The sequence below is a fragment of the Ursus americanus genome, chromosome 12, assembly GCF_024610735.1.
Source record: "Ursus americanus isolate L20-20 chromosome 12, mUrsAme1.1.p, whole genome shotgun sequence".
In the NCBI taxonomy this organism is placed as follows: Eukaryota; Metazoa; Chordata; class Mammalia; order Carnivora; family Ursidae; genus Ursus; species Ursus americanus.
The window spans coordinates 18,466,991-18,480,510 of record NC_142138.1 but is presented as its reverse complement, the minus strand read 5'-3'; the positions used below and the strand labels follow the sequence as shown (position 1 = coordinate 18,480,510).

The window sequence follows — 13,520 nt, the reverse complement described above, 5'->3', positions numbered from 1 at the left end:
TCCCCTCTTTAATAAATATGGGTACCTCTCAGTTTTATTCTGCCAGTGGGGTGAGAAATTCCACATAGATCCATGTAGAGTTTTTGTTTTTGTTTTTTAAAGATTTTATTTATTTATTTGACAGAGAGAGAGAAAGACAGCCAGCGAGAGAGGGAACACAAGCTGGGGGAGTGGGAGAGGAAGAAGCAGGCTTCCAGTGGGGCAGGGAGCCCGATGTGGGGCTCGATCCCAGGACCCTGGGATCACGCCCTGGGCCAAAGGCAGATGCTTAATGACTGAGCCACCCACGCGCCCCCCATGTAGAGTTTTTAACCCAAGAAGGCTGGGCCCTCCAAATGGCATCTGTCCAAACCCTGTACGTTTGGTGTCCTCAAAAACTTCTGGGATCCAGACAGGCTAGGATGGAGGTCAGTGAGCTTGTCATCTATGTCCTGGTCCGCAACTGGGCAAAGTCCATCTGGATCTGATTTATTGAACGATTTGTTCCCACAGTTAGCACCAGCAGGAGAAGGCATGAAAAGGCTGAAAAGCATTTGCTAGTTGGTTGCATAGGAGGCCGCTGCAGGTGATCCATCTCAGTCATGAATTAGAAAACAGTTTAGAGGGTTAGCATGTCCCTGTTCAGCTTCCAGGCCCTTCTACTTGACAGCACAGAGTAGGGGTCTTGTCCTTAGCCAGTAGGGCTTTGAGTTAGACAAGGCTCTGTATGGAACAATGAGAACTCCTCAAAAGACCATGTACCCATCTTTGACCAATATGAGAATAGAGTGCATGCAACTCTCCATTCCCCCCTAGAGTGATCAGAGATATAGCCTAACTATCAAGAACTGTGAAGGGTCTGAGATTGTATTCTACCCTAATGCTAGCAAGTTAGCATACTACAGTGTCATGGGTGCTGGTAGAAGATATGAAACTCCTGTGCCAAAGACAAAGGACAGTGTATTATTCACAGCAAGAAGAGTAGCCACAGCACTGGTATTTACACCAGTTCCCTGAGCCCCAATTCCCAATTCCCACAGGGCAGTGTGACGAGGGCCAGATCCCTGTACATGGAGTGGGTTATACCGGAGAGGAACCCTGAGCATAGGGAACCTGAATCTTTTATACTGGATAGTGAGTACATCTGCCCTCTGTTTTGGAGAAGATACTATCTTGCTCTTCCAAGGCTGTTCACCACACCAGCATCTTTAAAAAGACTGTCTAAATTATCACGATTTCACTCATATGTGGAATTTAAGAAACAAAACAGAGGAGCATAGGGAAAGGGAGGGGAACTAAAACAAGATGAAATCAGAGAGGGAAACAAACCATAAGAGACTCTTAATCATAGGAAACAAACTGAGGGTTGCTAGAGGGGAGAGGGTGGGAGGATGGGGTAACTGGGTGATGGGCACTGAGGAGGGCACGTGATATAATGAGCACTGAGTGTTAGAGAAGACTGATGAATCACTGACCTCTATCTCTGAAACTAATAATACACTGTATGTTAATTAATTGAATTTAAATAAATTTTTTAAAAACTCCAAAAAAAAAAAAAAAAGACCATCTAGAACAACAAGGCAGATAATGCCTCACTCACAAGGTGTGGAAAAAAACTAAGAAACCCATTTAAAAAGTGCCTCCCAACAATATATTTAACTCCCCTGTGCACCCCCGGCAAAGTGACTGCAGATGGTAGCCCACCCAGACTGAGTCACTTTGCACACTCCATCTAATAGCAATCCTACTGGTGGCAAGAAACAGACATTTGTAAATCACTTTGTTTTTCAAAGTATTTTCACCTAGAGCTCCCATACCATTGGATTTAATAAAGTTGTTTTCATTTTAAATGTTTCCCGTAAACATGTTATTTTTTTCCTAAATGGGTCCTCTTTTTTTTTTTTTATTTTTAAGATTTTATTTATTTCACAGAGAGAGAGAGAGAGCGCAAGCACAAGCAGGGGAAGTGGCAGGCAGAGGGAGAGGGAGAAGTAGGCTCCCCACAGAGCAAGGAGCCCAATGGGGGGCTCAATCCCAGGACCCTGGGATCATGACCTGAGCTGAAGGCAGATGCTTAACCGACTGAGCCACCCAGGTTCCCCTCTAAATTGGTCCTCTTGCAAGAAGGGATGCTAACCCTTCTAAAATCTCAGTGCCCCCACTTTTTTTGGGGTGGGGTGCAGCGTAGGGAGCGGGAAGGAATCTTAAGCAGGCTCCATGCCCAGTGCAGAGCCTGATGTGGGGCTTGATCTCACAACCCTGAGATCATGACCTGAGCAGAAATCAAGAGTTGGATGCTTAACAGACCAGGCCACCCAGGCGCCCCAGTACCCTTTCTTTTTATGGAGGAGAAAGTGATGCTCTAGGAGGGTAAGCTCATGCCAGGTTGCTAAAGGAGGGGTCGGAATTCATAGCTGCCACTGCTCCCTCCAGCTCCCTCCAGAGCTTCTCCATAGAGGACAGCAGCAGAGATCAGGTAAATAAGGGTGAGTTGGGAGGCTGGGAGTCTCCTAGGCTAAGCTGTTTATTTCTTTTTCTATCTCAAGGATCAGCACAGTACCTGGCATATAGCAGCACTCTGTAAATATCACTGAATTAAACTGTATTGAATTGGACCAGGAGGGAGGTAAGGAAGACAAGGGAAGTCAGGCAGAGGGGCAGACAAGAAGACAATCTACATATGTCACCTGGCTTTAATACCACTGGGAGAGAAGGGGCTCAATGGAAATCTCATGGTCTGGTTAGTCCAGTAAAGAACCATTACAGGGCGCCTGGGTGGCTCTGTCGGTTAGGCGTCTGCCTTCGGCTCAGGTCATGATCCGAGGGTCCTGGGATCGGGCATCACATCGGGGTCCCGGCGTAGCAGGGAGTCTGCTTCTCCCTCTCCCTCTGCCTTGCTTATGCTTTCTCTCTCTCAAATGAATAAATAAAATGTGAAAGAGAAAGGAAAGGAAAGGAAAGGAAAGGAAAGGAAAGGAAAGGAAAGGAAAGGAAAGGAAGAAACTATTACTTCAGGGCTGAGTATAAGCAACCCAAAATGCAAACAGACTTCTCTGGACAGATCTGTCTGGGTTCCAGGGAAATGGAGAACCAGGACACCAAAGAATACATTCCCACATACTGAGCATTTGTCATACATTACCTCCCATGCTCATAACAACAGTAATAGCTAACACATGCACAACACTTGTTAAGCACTCGGTCTCACAACAACCCCATAAGGCAGGTAACTTTGTTAAGCATTCCCATTTTACCAGATCAGGAAAAGTCACTGAGAGGTTAATTTGTCCAGATTCACACAGATAATAAGCAGCAGAGCCAGGATTTTCCTGATTGCAAACCCCCTTTCTTTTTTCTAAGCCCCAGCATTCTGGGCAGGGAAGCACAATCCATCCGTGACTGCAGACTGGCCCTTCATCAGTGAACAAACACATCAGTAAACATGTCCTCAGCACTTTTTACGTGTAAGACACAGCGCTCAGAGCCACAGGGGATCCGAAAGGACAGAAAACAGAAAGGTTGCCTCATTCTCACAACCTTCAAAAAGCCTTATGTCCGGTGAGAGAGACAAGCCTGACCTGCCTGGAACCCAGGAAAACGATGAGGGCAAAATAGAATCAAGCTGTGTAAGAGGACCGTGGATATAAAGGAAAACCTATAAGAAATAATGCCCAATTTGTAATCAGAAAAATCGCTACCACATATTGTTATATTTACATCCTTTATTTCACTTGATTCCCACAAAAGCCCTGTGAGGTACAGGGACAGATCATTATTGTACTAATTTTAAGAAAAGAGAAAAACCAAGACTCAGGGAATACGAGGGACGGGGCCAGGGTCACGCACTAGGAAACAGGAGAACCAGGGCTTGGGCTCGCTTTTTGACTCTGAGCCATTGCCACGTGCACTAACGATTACAGGGATGTCACAAAGGGTCAGTGGTGGGGTACCTGGCTGGCTCAGTCCGAAGAGAATGCAACTCTTGATCTCAGGTTCGTGAGTTCAAGCCCCACGTGGGGTGTCGACATTACTTAAATAAATAAAAAACTTAAAAAAAATTGTCCATGACTATGGATTAGAAATGACCACAGTACCATGCAGGCAGAGGTCTTGTCAAGACAGAGAGGGTTCTGGGTATCACTGAACTGAAAATACCAGGGGTGTTCTGAGCAGACCAAGGCTTCTGTAAGAAGCCATGGTGTGGAAGCATTCAACCTTTCCTTTACTCTACCATTCCATGTTTACAAGCATGTACTCAGTGCCAGGCACTGGGGAGAGAGAGATGAAATGAAAAAGACTTCGTCCCTGCCATCAGAAATTTCACAGAGAAAGAGAGATTGACAGGTTGCAATACCAAGTGGTAAATTCTGTGTTACTGAGGGGTTAGTAGAGGGCTTTAGAGAGGATGAGGGGTTAGTAGAGGGGTTAGTAGAGGGGTTAGTAGAGGGCTTTAGAGAGGATGTGGCATTTGACTAGTGTCCGGGAAAAGCAGAAGTTTGCCAGGTGGAGAAGTATGGGTCCAATCCCAGCGGCAGAAGGAGATTCAGATCAACGGTCATTTTCTGGCAAAGTCTTGCCCAAGTATTGCCAGGCTGGAGAAGGGATCTCACCACACCCCTGTGCTCTGTGTGGCAGGGAGGCCAGACCGCGCTGATGCTGGGAGTCAGCCACGACCGGGAGGACATGGTCCAGGCGCTGCTGAGTTGCCAGGCAGATGTCAATCTGCAGGACCATGAGGGATCGTCGGCCCTCATGCTGGCCTGTCACCATGGCAATGCCGACATGGTGCGGCTGCTCCTGGCACACCCGGCCTGCGACAGCACCCTGACTGACAAGGTGAGCCTTCCAGGCAGTTAACAAGTAGGTGTTTCACTTCCCTGCCTGAAAAGCGCCTGGCCAGCCGGCAGAAGTCAGGGACCACGTGTAGGAAGCAACAGAAGTGACCTCATAAAGCTGTTGTGGGATTTAAATGAGATGATCCATGGTAAATGCTGGGAGACATGGGGTGGGGAAACCCCAAGCCCTAACCCTTCATACCATCCTGAGGGAACGTGCCCAGGCCTGGCCTTGGCCCTCAACCTCCTCAGGTCACAGCAATAACTGCCTGGGGGCTTTGGAGCAGCAACTTGGACAAGGAAGCTCTGCTGCCCACTGGGCTGCCCACGGGGACTCCTGAAAGGCTGGGTGAAGGAACCAGTGCAAATTATGTCCTCTCTCTGACAGTGATCCACCTTACAGGGTGGCCCATTTTGTCAGGCCAGCCCACTTGAAGTTACATTGCCAGACATATGCTTCTTTTTTAAAAAAAAAAAAAAAGATTAATTAATTATTTGAGATAGAGAGTGAGAGAGAGCGCACAAGCAGGGGGGCAGAGGGAGAGGGAGAAATAGGCTCCCTGCAGGGAGCCTGACACAGGGCTCGATCCCACATGACCTGAGCCGAAGGCAGACGCTTCACCCACTGAGCCACCCAGGTGCCCCTGGACACATGCTTCTTAAATAAGGGTCTTTGTCAGTTGATGGTGATGACACTCATGATGGTAGCCAGCCTGTACCCAGTGCTTGCTCAGCGCAGGGCACTGCACTAAGCATGGACTGTGGACCACGTCATTAAAACCCCACAGTGGCTTTATGAGCCTGTCTCTATGGATGCCACCTATGTGCTTGTAAGGAGACAATCACTGAGTGGTTATGTAACACCCCCACTCACACAGCTGGTGCAAGCCAGCTCCGTCCAACTCCTCAGAGTACTCTCAGGAGCCAGACCCTTTGCATGCATTAGCTCACTAATCCTCTCGATAATCTAGTGATGTAGACGCTTCCATCCCCATTTTTACTGATAAGGAAACAGAGGCCTAGAGAGTTTACTAGCTGTCCTAAGGTCACAAGCTGCTGGTTCTTGGAGCAAGGATGCAAGCCCAGGTCTGACTTCAGTGTCCTTAATGTTGGCACTATAAGGTAATGCTTTAAACACACTTCCCTATACTTTCTTACCATCCACAGTTTGAAGGAAAAAAAAGGCCTGGTGAGGGAAAGAGTCCCCTCCCTGGCAAAGTAGAGACCCCCTCACCGGGCCACATCTGAGCTACACAAGATTGTTCCACCAGTGATTCAAGCTGCTGGGTCCCTCACACCACACCCAGGCAGCACGCACCCTGGTCCAGCGTCTTCAGTGCCCATGAACCCCAACTCCGCCCAAAGCCATTACTGAGACAGAGAGCACAGACCCTCTGGAAATGCATGTGGGAACAGTGGTGGGTTGCTGGAAATAAGAGTCTCCTGTTCCAAACATTATACAGCCAGACAAAGGATCTATGTTCATGAACTCCCTGCAGGGCTGTCCTGGGACAGAAAGAGGCAGCCCCCCCCCTCTTTCTGGAACAGGCCCAGGGTTCTCCTAGGAGTGATTATTGCCATGGGGAAGCCTGAAAGGGAAGGCCTGTGGGGCAGGCGGCATGAGCTTTACAAGCCCCTGGTTAGCTGAGACACACAGGCGGTGATTGTGAGAGCATCTCCTGGAAACCTCCGTCCAGGTCTGCTGCAGGTAAGATAGGTCGATGACTGCTTTCCATGGATGGAGGAAGAGCACGGTGAGGGCTCTCTTGTAAGCTGGACAAATCGAGTAATTGCTAGAAGCACGGGCTTTAGACACTCATGAGTCTGAAACTGGGTTTAGTAACTGTGTGACTTCAGGCAGGATATCTAACCACTCTTCTTCGCCTCTGTAAGTGGGGAGAGTCGTAGACTGTACCTAAATATGGCAATATTCGTAGAACATGTTTCTGACATCGAGCAGATGCTCCGTTGATGGTAACAGTTATTGTTGTGAATAGGTAAGCAGAGACAGCCAATCAGGAGCAGGCGCTGCAAGAGTGAGCAGGGACCTTGGCATCTGCAGGCAGTGTCTGGAGGGACTAGGAGGAGGAAGGTCTGAAGTTAGGGAAGCCAGTCAGACAAGAACAGCCACCAAAGGGAGAAATGGCTCTCATTCAGGGGTGATTCTGCCCTCCGGGGGTGATTCAACAACGTCTGGAGACATTTTTATTTGCCATAAGTGTGCTGGAGGAGGCCGGGAGGTGGGGATGCCACTAAACACCCTAACGCTAGAGAACTACAAATTATCTGGCCCGATACATCAACAGCTGAGGAACCCTGGCATGGGCGAGTGCTGAAGGCCAGGCAGGACTGGACCAGGAAGAGCCAGACCAGGGTTGAGGACCAGGGCAGGGCTGGAATGTTGGGAGCGAGGAGCTGGACAGCTGCCCAGATGGCGGCCAAAGCCCATCAGAGCAGAAAGTGAGAGGGCTAGGGGATGCCCAGCAAGCACAGGGGTGCTCAGGACATGCTGTCAGCAGGCCCACAGAGGGTTCTAGACCCTACTTATGGTCCACTTGCCTGCTGCCTGCTTGGGTCAGGGCTGACTCAGGATTCACACCCCAATTTCCAAAGGTAACTTGGGTGAGACATTTCAGAGGGACCAGGGAACTGCCGACTGAGGCCTTATGAAGCACCAAGCCCTGTGTCTCAGCTTTACCCTGAAGGGTGGGTTCCAGCCCTTACCAAGGTCACCCTATCTCCTTTCCTATGGAGACTTAGATGCAGGTTTGGATGACTTGATAATTTCCTTGGAAAACTGAGTAAGAATACATGTCCTGAACTCAGTTTCTCTTATCCTACCAATATTTAAAGGTTGATATAACTGTGGAACCCCCAGAACAGCCAGCAAGGCACTTTTTCTAGGTTTGGAAGGTAATTTGAGAAATCGGTCACCCAGCCTCTTGCGGGCTGCCCGAGAGACGAGGAAGAGGAGGTGGTGGGGACTGGGCTCTGAGGCTCACACTCTGAAGGGCTTGTTTCAGCAATGCCTCCACAGTACCCATCAAACTGAAAGCTTCCTAAAGCAGAGACTATGCCTTGCTCATTTTTGCCTGATACATAGTAGGTTCTTGTCATATTGAAAGACAACCCCACTACCACACACAGACACACACACACACCACCACCACCACACACCACCACCACCACCACCACACACAGGTGTACTGGCTGTCTGAGCCCCTCCCATCTCTTCAGTCTTCAGTGTTCCCCAGTCGGGACGGGCCAGGTGGGGTTCCCACTGTATCTGCCCACTGTCGCCCTGTTCCCAGGACTCTGGCAAGGGCATTTGAGGGATACGCCTTCCCCAGCTGACCACACTTTCTGGGCTGAATGGGGTCCCCCACTCTCCAGGTCTGCAGGTGAGAAGCCTACAGATGCGGGCTGTCATCTCCAGAAGGGCCCTGTTCAAAGATGCACATGTCCCCTGGGGCTGGCCCCTGGCTCTTTCCCATAATCATAGTAATCACACCATCTTCCCGTTTACAAGAGCCTCAGGGTTGACAAAGCGCAGCGATAGAAACCAGAGTACCGGGGGACAGGCCTACAAAAACCCAGGACTCTCTCTTCGATGGAAACTCTGCAGGCTGCTTTTAAAAGACTCCTCTGTTTAAGGTCTTTGCTTCATTCCACACTTGCCCAACCTAGGAGTATACTCCTTAGGAGTTCCTTTGCTCAGCGTCTCCATCAACTTGAAATGAATACCTCTTTGTTATCATCCCACATTCCCTCTGTCAACAATGCTCACTGGGTGCCAACCTAAGGCGAGGCACCAGGCCAGGTGCTGGGATGTTCTTGCTGGGCTGGCAGCAATAGGCCAGATCTCGCGTCTGTCCTCATGGAGACCGAAATTGATCAAACAGCTCCACAGACACCAACTTATAAATGGTGGTGAAAGGAAGGTACAGACAGTCGTGAGGCCTTTTCAGGGAAAGAAACTCTTATGTTTGATGGAGCCCATGCACATCCTTCGGGTCCTGCTGAAATACCACTTCCTTCCTCTGCTCCCTGCACCCCAACACACACACACACACGCGCGCGCGTGCGCAAGTGCGCGCATGCAGCACCGTCCTCTCCTCTGAGCTCACTCTGCTTCTCTTCCGGCGTGTCTGGCTCTGTGCCATGCATTATAGTGATTTACAAGTGTGTGGAGCCCTGGGGGCAGCTGGACTCCATCCCCATAAGACTGAAGAGCTCTAAGCTGAGCATCAATAACCCCCACCTGCTTCCATAATTCCACTCATAGACAATAGGGCAGAGAACAATCCAACGGGGTCTTGGGTGCCTCCCAACATATTAAACCCATGAACATTTCTGAAGCAGAATATAAAAATATTCCCCAGGCTACATAAGGGTCACAGACAGCCTCACATGGGGTTTTGCCTCCAAATGAGTTACCAAAGAAGTGATTTTGGAGTGGTGGGATTTTAGAATTCTAGAATGGGACTGAAAAGACCAGGGCTACTGTCACAAAGCTCAGTGTCTGTTGCATCGAGTCAGCCTTCCCCCTCACTCTTTTTCTTTCTTTTTAAGATTTTATTATTTATTTATTTGACAGAGCGAGAGAGAGAAAGAGAACACAAGCAGGGGAATAGCAGAGGGGGAGGGAACCTGACACGGAGCTCAGTCCCAGGACCCCGAGATCATGACCTGAGCCAAAGGCAGATGCTTAACCGACTGAGCCGCCCAGGCGCCCCTCCTCCTCACTCTTTGTAGAGAATGGCCTGTGTTGTTGGCTGAGAGCCCTCTGAACACAGTTTCTTTAGACAGTGGCCCTGGCAGCTCCCTGCACATTAGCAGCAATGTAAAAAGCATCGTGGCGTCCTACCTCAGGTGTAAAAAAGCACATGTCCTTCTATGCTGTAAACACACTTCTCAGAATTGGTCCTTAGGAAATAACTAGAAATGGGGAAATGCTTTCTGCACTAAATCTATGATGGTGAAGACCTGGAAACAACCTAAGTCTCCAATAGAAGAGATAGAGTTCAGTAAGCTATGGACTATTACACAGCCAATAAGAAAAACTATATGTTATGATAACTGTGTAAGAACAGGGGAAAATCTCCTAGTGTGCATAGTACATTAAAAATAAAATCAGGTTCAAAATTGGTATGTACTATCATTCCTCTTTTTAAAAACCAACAACAAATTTGCACAAGAGAAAAGACTAGGGGGAAACATACCAAAATGCTAATTTTCATTAAGGTCTGGGCAATGGAAAAATGGAAGTTATTTTTTTCCTCTGTTTTCCAATTTAAAAAAAAATATTAAAAACCACGTGGGAAAAACAAACCAACCAACCATGTGACACTTATTTCCATTGGCACCGATTTCCCAGAAGTGACTGCTGTTTCCGTGGATGGTGACCCATTTTTCAGGATCCTCATGCCATTCCAATCTCCACCTCTCCTAGGGTCTCTGGTGCTTCGAATGGACTACAATGCCCCACGCCTACCCTGTACTTCCAACTCACCCTTCTCTGGGGCAGGAGGCAAACAAGATAAAATTTCTCTTTTTCTTTCTTCCCTGTAGGCTGGCCGAACAGCTCTGTCCATCGTTCTGAAATCACCCGCCCATGTGGAAATTGCAGGGCTTCTGCGGGCCCACGCAGAGCAGGGCAGGTCCCTGGGGCCCTAGGGGCTAAGGAAGAACTGGCAGCTGGGAACAAAAGCCTCCTTCTCTGGACTCCTTAGCCCTTGGAGAGGGCATGGGTCACAGCCAGAGGGCCACCCTTCAAGAGAAGAAACTATGTCAAATATGCACATACATTCCTGTTATATAATTCTGCTCATTAGGATGCTTTGTAGTTTTTGCCTTAGGCCAAGCCCCAAAACTACGCAGGCTGCAGAGCAGGGTATAAGGTGCAGGGTGCATCTGTGTTGTCTAAAAATCCCAAACATCTTCAGCCTTGAATTCCTCATGACTCTATCCTCTGTAGCACCGTGTAGCGAGCACACAGGCAGGAGCACATTAGCCGAGCAATACTTTTTACATGGAATTTTAAAGCACACCACTTTTTGTTTTGTAATCAGTTACATGAATATGTCCCACTGAATATGCATGTCTAGAGAGGACTGGGTGGGGGGTGGGGGGAGGTGGATTGAAGCAGCCGCCCTGGCAATCATTCTCTAGAGGACCCTCGGAGAATTACCACACAGACAGCTGAAACTGAACACACCACATCTGGGGCCTTTGTTTAGCTGGGGTTGACAGAGTAATCTTAAATTTGGGCAAAGAAGGAAGAGCCTATGGGTATCAATGCCAGATATACAGTTTTGACCACTTCTGAGTCACTAAGCAGCTCCAGTTTATGCCAGGGAAATCGGAATTAATTAGGAAATCCAATCCAGTAAAGCACACCACGTGTATTTAGGCAGAGTCTAGTTACATCAGCTATTCTGAATCTATGAAAGAAACAAGTGGGAGTGAGCATCCTCCTTGTCATCCAGAAGCCACATTTCCTCTGTAGTCACATTCATGGCCTCATGGGAATCCTGGCTCCTTTCGAATTCTGAGCCCCCATGAGGCTCTGAGGTTTCTGAGGCTCCTGGTTGCAGAACCTGCCAACTGGGACTGCGGCAGGAGTGTGGGAGCTGGACAGGGCAGGGCCCCCCTGGGCTGACTGCTTTCCCTGATGGACAGTTCTTTCTTAAACTTCCATAATTCCAGGGGCCCATATGTGCATGGCTTCTATTCAGTAACTCACAAAAGTTTATCTATGAATTTGTTCTTAAAGTCTCTTATGCAAAAAAATCCTCCTTAGATAAATAGAAAAGACATCAAAGTTTGGTGAGCCTTGCACTGGAAACTCAAAAGCTTGAGTTTTCATTTTGACTTATATGCCAATTTGCTTGGTGCCCCTTGGGTGAGTCATAAAATCCCCTTGGGCCCTGGTTTCATCATCTCTAAGAAAGGAAATCATTATACAACCTACCTCCTCGGGGTGTTGTACAAGGAACAGCTGATGGAAGTTTTGGAACCCAATTTGTAACCCATAAGGGCTGGCGCAGCAAACTTCTGTGGAGTCTCAAAGTCCCAGAGCAGGACACTGACATGAGATAATGTTGCTCAGAGGTAGAGAGAACGGAGCAGCAAATAATGAGCTAAAAATACTTCGTGGGTTTATTTTGACCTCAAAGCACACTTTAAGAGCAAAAACCCACCTTAAAAAAATGTTCTAGCCCAGTGCTTCTCAAACTTTGATATGCATACAATCACCTGTAGATCTTGTTAGAATTCAGTAGGTCTGAGGGAGGGGGTCTGAGATTCTACATTCCTCACCGGTTCTCAGGGGGTGCGGATGCTCCGGGCCACACCACACTCGGAGTAGCAAGGCTCTGGCCTGGCCTGACTGTTGATAGATTAAAATGCTGCCTCTCAGTCTTTTGTCTCGAAGTTGTTTCTTTGCGTTTCTGTCGTCTTTGGGTTCTTGATTGCACAGTAGGTCTTACTTGCTACTGTAGTTCTGCATACAGCAGTAGGGGGTCTGTGTCCTATGTTGCCAATTTAGAGTCTTTTTTTGTATCTCATGTTAGGGTGGCCACTTTCATTTGGGTCACATTATCTTTTAATAATCTCACTTGAGTCCAGCTATCAAAAACAGCTTATGTACCAGCGAAGACAAACTGGTTTGCCTAGGGTTTGAGGCCACTGAGTCACTATCAAAAGGCTTTGTCCATCCTTTCTCAGATTTTGTAGTACATTTCTTTTCATCTTGCATTTGGACTGTGAACACATGATCTCCCTCCCTATAATCATCCCATTCCATTGGAATGTGTGAGTCCAGAACATGGTGAGACCGAACCAGCATAGCCTGCCGCCCTGTCATTGTCTCTCCAGTATTCATTCAACGAGCATCTATTGACACCAGCCACGTGCCTGATGCTGTTCCTGGTGCTGGCTTTTATTTATGTAGTTATTTATTTGAGTCATTTCAACTTTATATTTTTAAGATTTTATTTATTTATTTATTTATTTATTTATTTATTTATTTATTTATTTGAGAGAGGGAGGAGCAGAAGCGGAAGGACAAACAGACTCCACGCTGAGCATGGAGCCCAACGCTGGGCTCAACCCCACAACTCCAATATTATGACCAGAGCTGAAACCAAGAGTCAGACACTTAACAGACTGAGCCACCCAGGCACCTCTCAACTTTATTATTTTTTGTTGTTGAAGTATGATTGACATACAATGTTATATTAGTTTCAGGTATAATTCTATATTAATTCTATACATTACTCAATGTCCACCATTTGTCACCATATGACATTATCACAATATTACTGACTATATTCCGCATGCTGTACTTTCCATCTCCATGATTTATTTATCACTGTAAGTTTGTACCTCTTAATCCCCTTCATCTGTTTTGCCCATCCCTTCTTTTTTTTTTTTTTTTTTTTTAAAGATTTTATTTATTTATTCGACAGAGATAGAGATAGCCAGCGAGAGAGGGAACACAAGCAGGGGGAGTGGGAGAGGAAGAAGCAGGCTCATAGCAGAGGAGCCTGATGTGGGGCTCGATCCCATAACGCCGGGATCACGCCCTGAGCCGAAGGCAGATGCTTAACCGCTGTGCCACCCAGGCGCCCCTGCCCATCCCTTCTTAACATCACTCATCATCAGGGAAATGCAAGTCAAAGCCACAGTGAGATACCAACTAAC

At 47.7% G+C, this 13,520-nt stretch overlaps 1 protein-coding gene across 6 annotated transcripts in view; it reads left to right on the top strand.

The window, feature by feature from the left end:
- KANK4 (KN motif and ankyrin repeat domains 4) overlaps window positions 1-12,251 on the top strand; it is a 72,675-nt gene extending 60,424 nt beyond the window's left edge. For 5 of the 6 annotated variants that reach the window (XM_087865955.1, XM_045802199.2, XM_045802198.2 and 2 more), the window contains 2 exons: window positions 4,615-4,815; window positions 10,386-12,251. In XM_087865955.1, the coding sequence (XP_087722081.1) occupies window positions 4,615-4,815; window positions 10,386-10,490 (306 nt within the window). In that variant the 3' untranslated portion in view covers window positions 10,491-12,251. The remainder of the gene's footprint in view (window positions 1-4,614; window positions 4,816-10,385) is intronic. The other variant, XM_045802202.2, reaches the window with a different exon arrangement.
- Window positions 12,252-13,520: the final 1,269 nt, after the last annotated feature.